Source organism: Rattus norvegicus, chromosome 6 (genome assembly GCF_036323735.1).
Source record: "Rattus norvegicus strain BN/NHsdMcwi chromosome 6, GRCr8, whole genome shotgun sequence".
Taxonomy (NCBI): domain Eukaryota; kingdom Metazoa; phylum Chordata; class Mammalia; order Rodentia; family Muridae; genus Rattus; species Rattus norvegicus.
In genome coordinates this window covers 112,572,344-112,589,381 of record NC_086024.1, presented here as the reverse complement: position 1 = coordinate 112,589,381, position 17,038 = coordinate 112,572,344, and the positions used below count along the sequence as shown (strand labels likewise).

Sequence of the window (17,038 nt, the reverse complement as noted above, 5' to 3'; positions counted from 1 at the left end):
GGAGGAGGGAGGGGGATGTTTGCCCGGATACCGGGAAAGGGAATAACACTCGAAATGTATATAAGAAATACTCAAGTTAATAAAAAAAAAAAAAAAAAAAAAAAAAAAAAAAAAAAGATGAACCCAGCTAGGCTGTGGTGGTGCATGCCTTTAATCCCAGAACTTGGGAGGCAGAGGCAGATGGGTCTCTGTGAGTTAGAAGCCAGTCTGGTCTACAGAGCGAGTTCCAGGACAGCCAGAACTACACAGTTCCCAAAACAAAAAACAAAACGATGATTTTTAGCCTCTTCCATGGCCAGGCTTTGTGTAAGGCTTTACGGACATCACTACAGCTTTGTCTTGCTGTCTTCATCTAGACACGTTTCTGGTATTCTGTCACCACGTGGAGAACAACTGCCATTTCCTATTTCAGGCCTCCCACATTTATAGTTGTGCTACAAATACGGGATGGCCTCTGGCATAAGACCTATGTTGGTTTGGTTTCTTGGTAAAGTGTAGAACTACTGTCCTTTCCCTTCAGGCATGTGGTTTCTTTCCTTCCAAGTGGGGAAACCTTTTGGCTCACAAGGTGTAGGTATATACCAGTTTCCATGCAGTAGCATTTTCGTTCTGTTTTCATTTACTGATCAAGTGCTTGTGCATCTTTCAACTGTATCTGCTTCTAAGGGCTTTCATTTTTTAAACTTTGTGTATTATAGAAATTCCCTCCAAATATGTCTAAAGCATGGCTCACTTTGTTATTTTCTTTTCTTTTCTTTTTTTTTTTTTTTTCCGGAGCTGGGGACCGAACCCAGGGCCTTGCGCTTCCTAGGCAAGCGCTCTACCACTGAGCTAAATCCCCAACCCCACTTTGTTATTTTCTAAGCCTAACTTATAGTTTCTTTTTTTTTTTTTTTCTATTTTTTTTTTTCGGAGCTGGGGATTGAACCCAGGGCCTTGTGCTTGCTAGACAAGCGCTCTACCACTGAGCCAAATCCCCAACCCCTAACTTATGGTTTCTTAAACAAACCTTAGAAAGATGACTGGTATTCACTTTTTAGGAAATCACGACTCTTCCTGAAAGACGCTTTCAAAACCAGGTTCTTTTCCAGGAGAGGTGGGTAGTAGCCCAGACAGGCATTTCACAAGCATGTTTCTCCTCACAACCACTACTTATCAAACTAGGAGACACTTAAAAAGATTGCGTGTGTGCGTGTGTGCGTGTGTGCGTGTGTGTGTGTGTGTGTGCAAGCATTTGTCATGTTGTTTGCAGATGCCCATGGAGGCTGTGATGGTTTGAATATGCTTGGCCCAGGGAGTGGCACTATTTGGAGGTATGGCCTTGTTGGAGTTAAGTATGGCCTTGTTGGAGGAAGTGTGTCACTGAAGGGTCATGGGCTCTGAGATTCTTTCCTACTAGCTGCCTGGAAGTCAGCCTTCTCCTAGCAGCCTTCAGATGAAGATGTAGAATTCTCATCTTCTCCTATACTATGCCTATCTAGATGCTGCCATGCTCCCCCCTCGATGATAATGAACTGAACCTCTGAACCTGTACACCAGTCCCAATTAAATGTTGTCCTTATAAGAGTTGTCTTGGTCATGGTGGCTGTTCACAGCAGTAAAACCTAAGACAGAGGCTGTAAGAGTTTCAGTTCCCTTGGGGCTAAAGTTGTGCTTAGCCATCTCTCCAGTCCCAGAAGGTATTTATTTTATGTGATGTTTTTGTAAGTATAAATTGTTTGCCTACCTGTATGTGCACATGTGCTTGGTGTCCAAGGAGATCAGAGGAGGGGGGTCTTAGTGCTGGGAACTGAACCCAGGACCTCTGCAGAGCAGCTCTTAACCTCTGAGCCATCTGTCCAGCCCAAGAAGGTATTTACTTTATGAGTGCTTTTGGGGTTGCACAGTGACCCTTCCTTGGAAGAAACAAGTTTTGTTTTTTTGGAAGTCAGAGAGAGACAGGAAGATCAGCTACATATGACATTGGGCTGGAGAGATGGCTCAGCGGTTAAGAGCACTGACTGCCCAAAGTCATATGTAGCTGATTTTCCTGTCTCTGACTTCCAAAGGTTGAGATTAAAGGAGGGTACTATCACACCTAGCATGGCAGCCATCTTGGTATATAGACTTAAAATTAAATTATTTACTTTATGTATATGAGCACACTGTAGCTAGTTGTGGGCCACCATGTGGTTGCTGGGAACTGAACTCAGGACCTCTGGAAGAACAGTCAGTGCTCTTAAGTGCTGAGCCATCTCTCCAGCCCATGATATTTTATTAGCTCCAACATAGGTAGTGGAAGGCCTCCAATCCACTCACAGTCCCACACTCATTCTCCTCACTTCCTGGGCTCTGCTCATGTTCACTGTCCTCAGGCTGCCTTTGTTCTTTCACCGAAGTCACTAGTTACCCAGTTCATGTTTTTCTCTTCCAGTCCCGAGCTCCACTGCACTGTCCTTTGGGTCAGATAGTAAACCAGGGAGGCAAACAAACACTATGGAAATTGCCTGATATTTTGGGATGGTTTTAAGCTCCACTTCCTAAAGTCCTGTGCATTGTGCATGCACGCTTGTCTGCATGGCTCTGTGTGCACATGCTCATTTTGTCAGACACCCGGGGACACTAGAAGAGGGCAGAGGAGGAGCAGGCAGCACTCTGAACTGCTGAGTTGGCTCTCCAGCCTCTAACTGCAATCAGACTTAGATGTGCTCTTATCTGATACAGGTCAGGAGTCACCAGGCCTGGATCACATGAGTGTGGGTAACCCCAGGTCAGCAGCGTTGCCACCAAGTCCCACCCCATCTTGTAAGTGGCATTGTAGACTCCTTCCAAGAGACTTAACAACATTTTATTTATGTGGCTCTTGGAGACTTATCATGACCTCAGACTAGCCTCAGCTTAGTGCTAGGAGTAAAGGTACGTACTATGCCTTGCTGAGACTGCATTTTCAATTATAATTCCCCTAACAAATCTTAGTATTAGGTGTGTTAGAATTTAACACAAGATCTGAAAGTTATCGAGGAAGGTAAATACTGCTACCTTTAGCAGAGGGAAGATGCTATGTGTCGGGAAGAATTAAAGACTAGAGCCAGCAGTTCTCTCATTCTTCCTGAAAAGGAGAGAACAAAACCTGGCAAAAACCACACCTCTACCCCACGGGAATGTACTTTGATTTTTCTTTCTTTTTGTTAAAAAAAATTATTTTTATTTTAAGTGCATTGGTGTTCATCTGCGTGAGGGTGCTGGATCCCCTGGAACTGGAGTTAGACAGTTGTGAGCTGCCATGACAGTGCTGGGAATTGAACCCTGGTCCTCTGGAAGAGCAGCGAGTGGTCTCAACTGCTAAACCATCTCTTCAGCCCCAGTTTGATCTTTCGAGCTAAGTGACATGGTTGTCCCTATTGTCACTGCGTTTAAATCTGTATTATTATGTCACTTTCATCCAGGCTTGAGTTTTCACTCTTGTCCGTGGCTTTTACCTCTGGACTGGTCTCCTGTGACCCTGATACCTCTGCACTATACTCCTGTAACCCTGATGCCTCAACAAACTCTGAGAAGGTCAAGGCGTCAGACTTTACCCCACTGTGCCCTTTCCGCTCTAAGAATAAGCCTATATTGTCCCTGTAGGGAAGGCAGATGCTGCGGCTGAAGAGAGGCTCTTCAATTCCCAGGAGCACTCGGACATGATAGGATATTGCCTGAAAAAAAAAGGGGGGGATACTTTTAGTGGGACTAACCTGAAAATACAAAGAAAGCTTAATTCAGTTTCCCATGTGTCTGGAATACTAATTACTTACCTTATTTCACTGAGAGAATAAAATGATAAGAAAGCTTTAATAGGCTAAATGGCCTTAGAAAACAAAATTCTCAAGTGCTGCATCCTCTTGAGCGATGGGACTGCACGTGCAGTCACACCCAGCTTCCATTTATGCAACAGTTTGGAAAAAACAAAATGAATAAGGACAAATAGATTATTGCCAAGACTCAGAGAAGTGGGGATGGGCTGACAATGACGGGGACCTGGAAGTTTGAATTCAAGGGCACAGATTTATGTGATTTGTTGGGGGTAGGAACATGCCTGTAAGCATTTATTAACATCCACAGAATTGCACAGAACAAAGAATGACTTTACTGCATGAAACTGAGAAAAGTCAAGTAAGTGTTGGGCCAACAGGCTGGACGACAGATGAGGACCATTACAAGCTTGTGGTATAATTACTCTGAAGTGGTAGGAAGGAAAGAGGCTAACATGGGTTACTTTACCTTTGAAGAGTAGAGCTTCCTATAGATACTGTAAGTCTTAGAGACAAAACCAAATGTATACAACATTGTACTTTATTTGGTAAACGTGTCTCTTAAGGCATACACTTATAGTTGGAAAGAGCCAGGCTTCTCACTGTCATGACAAGTTATAAACAGAACTTTGGTTTGTGGCACTAGGGACTCAGTGTGCTTGTGTCCTAATTCTCGTGGACTCGAAGGCCTGCAATGTCAGTCAGTCAGCCTGGCTGATGAGGTGCAGGAGGTGGATGAGTGGCCCCAGAACATCTGCTGTGGTAGAGGTGGACGGGCTGGGCAAAGTGGGCCCACCCAGGTTAAGAACAGGCCCAGGCACATTCCACGGGATGGCCTTGATCCAGGGAAACTCTACACCCTGGTCCTCACAGACCTGGATGCTCCCATCAGGAAGGACACTAAATTCACGGAGTGGCACCACTTTTTGGTGGTCAACATGAGGACAATGACATTAGCGGTGGCACGGTCCTCTCGGATTATGTACCTGCTCCACCACTCTTACTGTCAGGCGCCCAGAGCAACTTCACGAAAGTAGGGGCCTGGAAGAGCAGGAAATGGTACCGGTACAACCAGATAGTGTTTAGCCACCAGAGGATTTGCTTGGGCCCTACAGATACCTTCAGCCTTCCCAGTCTTTGTGCAGCATATGCCTGCTAATGACAGTGGTCCTGCCTGTAATGAATTGACCTGGTGTCCAATACAAATGCTAGATCTAAGGAATTTTAAGGAAGCTCTGGTATTGTATGGCTACCACTCTCAATTTGCTAAAGAAACCTTAAATACTTGGGCTTCACAGAATAGGGTCATCCCCCAAGATTGGAAAGGATTGGTGTCAGCTATTCTAGAAGCTGGACAACAATCACAGTGGTGGTCATGGTAGAGACATGAATATAGAACTACAGAATATAGCAAGGGGGATAAAGGTTACTAAAGACCAGCTGCCTGGTGAAGGGTGTTATGCTGACTTACAAGATCAAATCCGATCTGATGATGGCATAGCTGAACAATGTGTTGCGGCTTTAAGAGCCTGGGATATGATTAAGGAACCAGGGTGAATATCTACCTAATTTATGAAGGATCTGCAGCAGCATTTATCAAATTCTTACAGAGATTGGGCTTAGCTATAAATAGAGCAATATCAGACCCTGAAAACAGACAGTCATTGATAGAAATATTGGCCTTGGAAAATACAAATACAGAATATAAGAGAGCAATTAGGCTATTGAAAGCACGAGAAGCCCTAATAGATGAATGGATAATACACAAATGGTATTGGTTCTCAGGAACATAATGCTAATATCATAGGGCAAGCCATAGTTAGCGGTCTTAGAAATCAAAATGCCTGATGCTTTAATTGTGGTGAATTTTACCATTTGCAAACATTGCAAGGCTAGAAGATTCAGAGCTTAAAATAGCAGGTACACTTGACTCTAGAGAATATGGTGTTCATAGAGAGAACAAGCAGGTCTGACTGTTATGAACAACAAAGGTTTCCAGGGGATTGTAGCTGTCTTGGAAGGAGCAAACATTAGTCTAAGGATTACTGGTCCAAGAGGGACATACAAGGTTACCTCTTGCCCTTAGGAAACAAACAGAGGGGCCTGTCAGCTCAAGGCCCCACAATAAACAATACTACCATCTTCCTTTGATCAGCCAGAAAGTACCAAGCAGTCAATAAAATAAAAATTAAATATTTCTGATCTTTTACATGTTTCAGAAGGGAGTATCACTTTGGATCTGGCTACAGATACGCCCTTTACCCTATCCCCAAAAGTTGACTGTTACATTAACTACTGGTGTGCAGTTAACTGCAGGAATAACAGTGGGAATAATCTTGGGGAGAAATGGGTTAACTTCTCAAGGATTTATTGTGCATCCAAGTGTAGTAGAGGGGGACAGCAAAGAAGAAGTTAGAATCATGGCAAATGTGATGAAGGAGATGAAAATTGATGCAGGAGATAGAATTGCTCAGCTGTTGTGCCCTTACATTAATGGAAAGGCCACTCTAGTAGAAAGGACAGGAGCTTTTGGGAGCACTGGGAAATGTACATCTGGCAAACAATGGTTAATGATCAAAGACTCCAATTAATGGTGCAAATGAATGGCGTTAACATAGAAGAGTTGGTAGATGCCGGAGCTGATGTTAGTAAATTTTCCCAAAGGTCTTGGAATCCAGATGGCCACTTCAGAAGGTTTATACACAATTTATAAGAATTAGAAAATTATCAGGAATAAGACAATGTGTCCAGTGGATTACCTGTGTGGGACCAGAGGGACGAAAAGGAAATTTGAAACCACATGTGGGTGACATACTCATAAATTTATGGGGAGAGAATCTTTTACAACACTGGTATGTAAAATTAATATTCCTGCAATTCCAGGGACAGAAAACCAGGAAATTAAGTGTGATATGTTAGATACTCCTGGGGAAGGTACTGATACAGGCGACTGAGTAAGATCACAAGCTGTGCCCATGGTCCAAAAACAGGACATCAAAGGGATTACATTTCTAAATGTATAAAAGGCGCCACTGCTAACATACCAACAGTCTTGCTCCTAAAATGATTATCAAACTGAGCTGCAAGAACAGTGGCCCATAACAGTAACAACAACAAAACAACAACAACAACAACAATGACAACAACAAAACAACAAAATGCATGCACTTGAACGACCAGCACAAGAGCAGCTGGAGGCTCAACACGGAAGTGTCTACCAGCACATAGGACCCCGTGTTTGTTGTAAAAAAATAAATCAGGTACATGGAGAACGATAGTGGACATAAGAGCAGTTAACAATGACCCACATTAACTGACGTGAAAGACCGCTTCTTCACAATACTCTTGGTGAATGCTAGTCACCCACGAGAGAGACCACTGGAAGGTACTTCCACAGGGGATGTTAAACAGCCCGACTTTATGTCAGCATTTCGTGCAACAACCATTAGAAAAGATCCACAAGGGGTTGGGAATTTAGCTCAGTGGCAAGTGCAAGGCGCTGGGTTCGGTCCCCAGCTCCGAAAAAAAAAAAAAAAAAAAAAGAAAGAAAAAAAAAGAGAAAAGATCCACAAGCAATTCCTTAAGCTAGCATTTATTATGATATGGATGACATTGGGTTGGCTGATTCTGACAAAGATATTTTAGAGCGTATGTTTAAGGTAACACAAAGAATTCTCCCATGCTGGGGGTTACAGATTGCTCCAGAAAAAATACAAAAAGAAGACTTACTTGGTTATTTGGGTTATAAAACCAATCAACAAACATTTGACCACAAAAGGTACAGATTCGTGTGGACCAATTGAAAATACTTAACGATTTTCAAAAATTAATGGGAGATATTGACTGGCTGAGGCCTACGATTGGATTAAGTAGATACGAGTTAAGTAATTTGTTTTAAACATTCCAAGGAAATTCAAATTTAAACAGTCCAGATGTCTAACAGCTGAAGCAGAAAAAGAGTTAATTCTTGTAGAACAAAGACTGCAAGAGGCAGATGTGGATTGAATTGATCCTAAACAGGATTGAGTTCTGGTCATTCAACCTTCAACTCATCCTCTTCCTGGGCTCCTTATGCACAGGGAAGAGAGTATTATGGAGTGGATTTTCCTAGCTTAGAAACAAAGTAAAAATTTGAAGACATATATAGAAAAGATTTCTGAGTTAATTATAAAAGGTAGAGTAAAATTATGCCAATTACCAGGAACAGAGTCAGCTGGAATTGTGGTACCTCTTATAGACGCTGCGATGACTATGTCATTATGGGTGATCAAGAGGACTGGCAAAGAACTTGTAGCAATTACTTGGGTGAAATTAATAACAAATCTCTGAGAAGCCAACACATACAATTTGTAAAGCACATACAATTTGTAAAGCACATATCGTAAAGAGAACACCAATTCCAGAGGCACCAACATTCTCTATGGATGCAAACGAGATGGGGATGGCAGGTTATAAATCAGAGACAATAAGCAGGGTGGTCAAAAGTCACTAAACCTCAGTTCAAAAGTCAGAATTATATGCAATCCTTATAGCATTATTAGATTATCCTGAATCTTTTAACATAGTCATTGATTCTTTGTATGCAGAAGGAGTTGTTTTTCGTATACAGACTGCTGGATTTGTACCTGATAACTAAGAATTAACATTCTTATTTATGCAACTGCAACAGGCCATCAAGTAGAAATTATCTATCATGTATTACTCATATTCGGCCTCATACAGATTTGCCAGGTTTATTAGCTCAAGGAAATGACAAAATTGACCAATTACTAACAGGAAATGTGTTAGAAGCCTCAAAATTTCATGAAAAACATCCTATTAATGGGAGAGGTTTAAAGAAAAACATTTCCATCACTAAAGAGAAATTTCCATCTCTTGGCAACAAGTCAAAGATATTATAATAATAAAAAATGTCCTATGTGTTTTCAATACAACCAAATTCTGTTACCCGTTGGTAGTAGTAGCCTTAGGGGTACCAAAAGAAATGACATCTGTCAGATGGATGTTTTCCATTTTGCAGAATTTGGGAAACAAAAGTATATGGAGCATAGCATTGACGCGTACTAAGGGTTTCTATGGGCAACTGCTCTAAATTCTGAAAGGGCTGACTGTGCTGTCACACACTTATCGGAAATAATGGCAACTATGGGGATACCTGCACAAATTAAAACTGGCAATGAGGGGTTGGGGATTTAGCTCAGTGGTAGAGCGCTTGCCTAGGAAGCGCAAGGCCCTGGGTTCGGTCCCCAGCTCCGAAAAAAAGAACCAAAAAAAAAAAAAAAAAACAAACAAACAAACAAAAAAACTGGCAATGCTTCCACATATGTATCCAAGAAGATGAAACAATTCTTTACATATTACAATAGAAAGCATGTTACTGGTGTACCACCCAATCCCAGGACAAGCAGTTATAGAAAGAGTCAATTATACCTTAAAAGAGATCTGACGCTGTTAGCATTTTGTCTAAGCTCCGGCCCAGAGTTACCTGGCAATAGCCAGGTGTGCCTGACTCACTATAAAAGGGGCTGCTTGCCCCCTCTGCTCTCTTTCGCTCTTGCCATCTTGCTCCCTCTCTGCCCTCTTGCCCCTTCTTCCCTCTCTCACCATCCCCCCACACCCCCTTCCATGTGCTCATGGCCTCTACTTCTCTATTCTGCTCTCTCTGCTTTCCCTGTGCGCTCTCTCGCGCTCTCTCTCTCTCTCTCTCTCTCTCTCTCTCTCTCTCTCTCTCTCTCTCTCTCCCTCTGCCTCTATTACCCTCTCAACTTCCCTCCCCATGCCCTGAATAGACTCTCTTCTATAATATACTGTCCCTCAGGGTGGAAGGGATGCTTCAGCATGGGCCCATGGAGGCACCCACTTCCCCCATACCTGACTACACCGCCACCAAAACATATTCCTCTTCTTTTTATCTTTTTATAAACACATTAGACACCCCATACAGCCATACATGCTGGCAAAACATCAACGCACATCGCACATAGTTGGAGCGCCTGGCTTCACCAAAAGCCAAGTCCCACATTCCTGACATTCCTGACAGCTGTCCAAACCCACCTCTCCTGAAGTCACCAGCCAATCCCCTATCCCGTGCCACAGACACATCATTTCCCTTCACCTACAGGCTATTAAAAAAAAAGTCACTGCCATAATCTATCTGCCTGTGACTTTTCCTGGTCTTGTCCCCTGAGACTGGGGAACTTGTCTGAGAGCCCATTCCCAAATAAACCTGTCTTTTTTTATTTTGAATTTGACTGAATTGGCTTATTTCTTTGGCACACACAAAAATAAATCTTTAAAAAACTTTAAAAAGAGCAGCTTTGTTCTTCCGGAGATCTTAGTTTGATTCCCAAAACCCATGTCTTGTGGTTCTGAACCACTGGCAACTCTAGCTTCAGGCACTCGGGTCTCCTTTATGGCCTCTGCCCCTTCCCTAACACTGGGCCTACATTACACACACACACACACACACACACACACACACACACACACACACACACTCCAACTCTTTTGTAAAACCAAGTATACAAATTAAAAATTCTATTAAAATGAAAAAAAGTCTTTGTCTACTGATAATTACCAATATGTTGCTGTGAACTCTGACACTTAGTTACTTAGTGACAATTACCAATATGTTGCTGTGAACTCTGACACTTAGTTACTTAGTGACAATTATCAATATGTTGCTGTGAATCTCTGACACTTAGTTACTTAAACAGTAAGGCTATAGGATAAAGCTGCCAAGATAGTATGGAGTTTACAAGGCTGTGTTTTGATTGATTGAGTTTTGATTGTACAGACACAGGGTCTCATAGAAGAGCCAGTCTTACTTAACTCTTATGTTTCCCAGGCTAGCCTTGAACCTATCAACATTCTGCCTTACCCTCCCTAGTCCTGGAATTACAGCCATGAACCACCATGCCGGAGTTTAGCCACTCATAATTCCTGGTTCAAGGATATACTTTAAAATCGTAAACAATTCATTCTAAATAAGCAATTCACTTATATTATTCTCCAAATATCTGTCACAGCGTTGTGTTTTTGTTGTCGTTTTAACACAGGGTTTCTCTGTGTAGCCCTGGCTGTCCTAGAACTCACTGTCGACCCAGGCTGTCCTCAAACTCAGAGATTTGCTTACCTCTACCTACCAAGTACTGGGATTAACGAATGAGCCTTCACTGCCTGCTTGTCCTTATATTCTGAGAGCCTTTTTCTTGTTTAGTGCATGAGATTGGACCCAGGGCTTCACAGAAGTTCTACTACAGCGCATCTAAACATCTTTAATTTTGTTTTGAGACAGGGTCTCACTAAGTCACCTAGGCTGGCCCTGAACATGTGATTCTTGTGCCTCAGTCTTCAGAATGGCTAGGATTACATGTGTGTACCACTACACCAAGAGAAAAGATTGAGGCAAGTATGCTGTCTAGATTTTGTCTAACCTATCCTTAGAACAAATAAAACGGAGTGACTGATGTGTACGCTACTCTGAAGGAAACTGTGGATATATTAGTTGCTCTAATCACAACTCTGGAATTAAAAGTGTAGGGGCTGGAAGTGTAGCTTAGTGGTAGGGTGACTGTTTGGCATACTCAAGGCCTTGAGTCCAGACACCCAGCACTGCAAAATCAAAGCAGCAAGCAAGCAAGCAAGCAAGCCTCTGTTAGTAAAGAGGGTAACTGTAGCTGACAGACATTCATGGCAGCTGTGATAACTAATGCTTGTAACCCTAGTACTTGTGAAAGTAAAACAGAAGAATTAGCATGAGGTACAGGCTGGCCTGGGCTACACAGTGAGTCCCAGGCCAGGCAAGACACTGTCTCGAAAACAAACAAACAAGGGGCTGGAGAGATGGCTCAGTGGTTAAGAGCACTGACTGCTCTTCCAGAGGTCCTGAGTTCAATTCTCAGCAACCACATGGTGGCTCACAACCATCTGTAATGGGATCAGATGCCCTCTTCTGGTGTGTCTCAAGACAGCTACAGTGTACTCATATATAATAAATAAATAAATAAATAAATAAATAAATAAATAATTCTTTAAAAAAAAGAAACTTAAACAAACAACCCCTCAAAAATTAAAAAAATATTAATGTATGATCCCTAGGAAGTTAATGTGTGTCTTAGCTTTTGGTGAATACCCAAGTGTAGTGTATGCTCCTCTAGTGATCTCAAGGAGAAGCCACATTTCCCTGATGGCTAACATAAGTACGCTGAAGTTTGCTTATTCAAACTTCTTGAGATCACCAGTGGGCGCATCATTTACTTCTGAGGGTTTCATTAGATTTTTAAGACCTCTTGTTTCTTATACAACCATGATCAGGATTCTGACTATAACCCTTAAATATTATTCTTTGGTAGTTAGAATGTCAAGTGAGCAACATGAGTTTGGTGGACTCTTGAAAATGTTGCAGGACTTTGGGTGACAGACAGTAATCTTGTGAATTCTGTTGCTTATTTTTATGTATATGAGTACACTGTCCCTATCTTCAGACACACCAGAAGAGGGCATCAGATCCCATTACAGATGGTTGTGAGCCACCATGTGGTTGCTGGGATTTGAACTCAGGATCTCTGGAAGAGCAGACAGTGCTCTTAACCACTGAGCCATCTCTCCAGCCCTCGGTTCCTTATTTTAATTTGGAGAATTCAGTCACTTTAAGTAGAAGGTGGAGTCACGAAGAAGAGTGGTGTCACTTTTTTTAAACATGAAAAGAACAGGAGATTGACCTCACAGCCATGGCAGGCATATGAAGGGATAGTTGGAAATGCTATATATGGTTAGCAGGTTTGTCAGTGTTGTATGTCCATGGAGGTTTGTGGCACTTAGGATATTTATTGATGAATGAATATGAATGTGAATGTGACTCCCAGAAATCTATATCTTGATCTTCAGCTTATCTGAATGATATTTTGCAAGTTGCATCACCTCTGTGCACTCAGCTTTTCCTCTGTAACATAAGGATTAGATAAGTTCACATGTATATAGTGCTTACCTCATAGTAAGCACTCAGCAGAGCATAACAATTAGCTGAATGAATGACTTTAATGTTCAGTTAGGAATCCATTTTTTTTTTTTTTGGTTCTTTTTTTCGGAGCTGGGGACCGAACCCAGGGCCTTGCGCTTCCTAGGTAAGCACTCTAACCACTGAGCTAAATCCCCAGCCCCAGGAATCCATGTTTTAATCGTTCAAAGACTTCCTTATTGTCACTAGGAATTCTTGAGAACTAACAGGTGCATTTTTCTTTCCTGATATGGTTCTAAGGCTTGATAAAGAGTCTTAGGGAACATATCCCAGAACTTTTCATTTTAGTTAATTAAAAAGTTTAGAGGGTTGTCTTAGTCATTGTTCCATTCCCGTGAAGAGACATCATCACCACAGCGACTCTTAGAAAAGAAAGCATTTAACTGGGGGCTTACTTAACAGTTTGAGAGACTTAGTCCACTGTCATCATGGCAGGAAACATGACGGCATGCAGGCAGGCATGGTGCTAGAGGACTTAGAGCTACATCCTGATCCATAGATAGCAGAGAGAGAAGCTGGGTCTGCTGTGGACTTTTGAAACCTCAAAACCTATCCCTAGTGATACAGTTCCTACAAGGCCACACATACTCCTACCAAGCCACACCTCCTAATCCTTCTCAAATAGTGCCACGCCAAAATGCATTCAAATATATAAGCCTACGGGGCCACTCTTATTCAAACCACTGCAATGGTGGAGACTAGGGGGAAAAAATCAAATCTGATTCTTAAAGAAGAACATTTACCAGCTTCCTATACCAAATGGATTCTCTTGGGTTCGGGAGAAGTGTGACAGAAAAGGCCATGAAGAAAGTTGTGTATGGTATGCTTTGTAAAGCTGTAACTACTGCAAACAAAAGGAATGCTGAGGCAAAGGAGACTTGTCATGGAGTAGTTGAATAGGTGAAGCCTATAGAAGTTAATGTAACTTGTCTGAAAGTCTGATCGCAAAGCGGGTGAAGTACAGATGATATTATGTAAGTACCAAATGGGTATCAAAGGCATAAAATGTTACTGAGAGCTCTGGAAGAGAGGTTACTTTGGGACAGCAAGGTCAAGAACAACTTCCTGTGGAGATGAGGAAGAATTGTTCCTAAAGCATGATTCAAGGGAAGGGGAACTTAGCAAGGATCTCTAATAGAGGGAGTATGCACTAGTAGGCTATGAGTTAGTCTGGGAGTTAGATCTGGCAGGCTGAAGAGGACTCAGGTGGAGGAGGGGCACCAGGAAAGAACGCTGGCTGGACCTGGAATCCTAAACCAAGGATTGGGGCTATCTTGTACTAGGGAGATCAGAGAGTTTTTTTTTTTAAACAAAACAAAACAAAACAAACAAACAAACAAAAAAAAACCCCAAAACAGTGTGTAAGTAGTTAGAAACCAAGAGCTAAGTCCCACAGGCTGGATGAGAAAGACTAAAGCCAGGAAGGCAGGAGCCACTGCAGTGTTCTGGGTATGAGGCAGTAAAACACCAGGCAGTGCAAGTGCTACGGGGAGGAAGTGACACTCAAGACAGAGGGAGGAAGCCACCACAGTGAGTCGGGGGGGGGGGGGGAGGGTGAGTGTGTGATGACAGAATGGCCCAGAACAGGGAAAGATGGGGCAGGCAGCGAGTAGCCCTGTCACACACTTGGCACAAGGACACTTGATACACGACTCTCACCTTCATGTCTTCAAAATCAGTTATCCCCATCTGTGGCAGGTTGGAGCAGTTAACGTGGATGAGTTTTTGACCACTGATGAAGTTTTCAGTAAAACACTCCTGTCAATGCAAGAAGAACATCTCTTAAACATGGATTATAGCAACTGGAAGAAAAAAAGGAACAAAATCCACATTTTTGCTTTTTTTTTTTTATACAAGTGTTGGGTTTAATACACAGGGTATGAAAGGTTTCAGATCTCTTTTTGTGACAACCTAATGTCATAGTCTGCATGAATAAATTCAGAAGAGCATACTTTTTTTTGATAAAACCAATTTGGGTAGATAGCTAGTATGCATTAATACTCTTAAATGTTCATGATACATATGGCATATTTGGGCAGATAGCTAAAAACGGTATAAATTCAGGGTGAGGTCATTGCCACTGAGACGTTTTGACAGAAAGGTAAAAGGCCTAATTTTGACAAAATATGTTAAAACTATAGATTTCTGTGCAAAAGGGACTCTACACTTTTTTTTTACCTTTATACAAGGAATGAAGAGAATTGTAATAACTGGGATGAATAGAAAAATCAAATATAACTTTTTCTTTTAAAATTATATATATTATATATATACATATATATGTGTGTATATATATATATATATATACATATTGAACAGATGTGTTTAATGTGTTAATGCACTAGGCCCAATATTCACTATCAACACATACAATACAGAAAAAGGCACACATAATCAAAATTGACACCCCCCCTCCAAGTCCAGGACTTCTCTGTTAGAGGAAAGAGAATATGCCAGTATAGAGGAAAATGGGATTGGAGCATGTGACTTCAAAAACATTGCTTTTGTATATACCTTGTATTGAGGGTAGCCTAGATCACTAATCCACTCTGCAACCCTTTCTGGGCTCCAGGTAAGGTGCTCAAATTGTGGTCTAAGACTTGGATTGATCTGGGATTCTTTACCTCCTAGGATGTCTACGTCCTGGGGGAAAACTAGAGAATCCCTCAGTTCTGTTGAAGCCTCTAAATCAGGAACAGCTGTAAACAGCTCATTCATGTCATCCTGCAAGTCTCTGAGGAACTCTTGGGTTTCATACACTGAACCGGCGGATTCTACACTCTCTCTAGGAGATCCTACTACATAGTCATTTTTACTCTTGGTAGATTTTTTTTCTGACAACTTTTTTTGATATTCAGAGAATATCAGGTCATCCTTGCCTATAGGGTACTTGAGTTTGCTCGGTCCTGGACGGTCTTCCTTGGGAAATTGTCCTTCCTCTCCTGGTTTGGGTTCACTTGGTAACTTGAGACTTTTCTCGATGGTTTGTTCCAGCTCTGACTTCTCTGGAATGTCTAGATCAGTTGTCTGTGGTGGCTCATAATCAGTTTTCTCCATTGACTTTATTAGTTTCTCCTTTGTAAACTCTGGCTCGGTGTGTGCCTGTAGCACGGGCTCCTTCTCCTGACTTGGCTCTGTTAATGAGCCCTTTAATTTAGGTAGCCCGCTTGGTCTTCTCTGCCTGTGCTTTTGAGTTATTGGTTTCTTGTCCCCTACTGGCTCTGGAACTTTCTCCTTAGTAGACGTATCTTGCGACTCGTCTTCAACATCTGGTTTTATTTCTTCCAGTAGTGCTAGAGTAATCTCTTCTAGCATCCCTGGAAAATTGGCATCAAAAGAGCTTTTGTGTGCTTTCTTTGAAGCCTTTGATGTTCTCTTTTCTGATAGTTCTAGACTTGCTTCATCAATCAGTGTTCTTGATTCTTCTCCAAAATGCTGCAGATTGAATTCCTCCAGTGGCTCTGAGGCTCTCTTCTTAGTTGACTTTTTTAGTTTCTTGTCTGGGAACTTATCCTGCTCTGTGCCCACCTGCTGTGTAGACTTGACTTGAAACTCCTCTGTAGTTTCTGCTTCCTCCTTAGACTTTCTTAGCTTCCGGTCTGGGAACTCAGGTTTAGTTACCTCATATGGCTCTATACTTTTTTTCCTAGCTGATTCTTTTCGTTTCTTCTCGGATTTGGTCATCTTGGATGGAACTAGATCTTCCTCGTCAACGGATTTTCTTGGTTTTTCACTTCGAAAATCTGGTGTCTTCTGTTCTGGGTCTGTTTCTGTAGGCCGTTCTTTGAGTTCATCTTCAGAGACGTCTGGTGGTTCAGAGGAGTCTGGCACCTCATTCTTTTCATCTACAGACATCTCCGAATTCTCCTTGCGTGTCCTGGTTGGCTCTAGTAGCACATTCCTGGGTGTTGGTCAGTATTCGGGGACAGCTCAGAGCTTACCTCTAACGTGGTGTCTGCTTTAGCATTCTGTAATTTACCAGATTTAGTTCTTTTAGGGTGCAGATTCAGACTCTCATCGGGGCCAGAATGATAATCTTCTGGGACTTCAGCCGTGTCAGTCTATGCGGCCAAGGCCTCCTAGCAACCTCAACTTCCGACAGCGTCTCTATGGATACCACGATTTCCGGCGGCGTTTTCCTGAAATTTCCCGAGATTTTGTCGATCCTTGCAAGTGCCGACCGTCCAAACAGGCGACCAAAAGCACGTAGTAACCTCCCCGCCCCCGCACCTCTCGCGTGTCCGGC

General features: G+C 42.3%; 1 protein-coding gene across 8 annotated transcripts; it reads right to left on the bottom strand.

The window, feature by feature from the left end:
• Window positions 1-2,239: 2,239 nt before the first annotated feature.
• On the bottom strand, window positions 2,240-17,030 carry Samd15 (sterile alpha motif domain containing 15). 8 transcript variants are annotated; one of them, XM_017594355.3, is made up of 4 exons: window positions 15,307-16,647; window positions 14,452-14,550; window positions 3,777-3,898; window positions 3,542-3,677 (listed from the first exon to the last, which is right to left on the bottom strand). In XM_017594355.3, exons 1-3 carry the CDS (start codon window positions 16,645-16,647, stop codon window positions 3,821-3,823), a joined length of 1,518 nt encoding a protein of 505 aa, XP_017449844.1. In that variant the 3' UTR covers window positions 3,542-3,677; window positions 3,777-3,820. The 8 variants fall into 8 exon arrangements, 3 of the variants coding, with proteins under 3 accessions (NP_001382553.1, XP_017449844.1, XP_038968852.1); NM_001395624.1 differs by lacking the exon at window positions 3,777-3,898 and having other exon boundaries at window positions 2,240-3,677; window positions 15,307-17,030; XR_005505583.2 differs by lacking the exon at window positions 3,777-3,898 and having other exon boundaries at window positions 3,541-3,677; window positions 15,417-16,647.
• Between the last annotated feature and the right edge of the window lie 8 nt (window positions 17,031-17,038).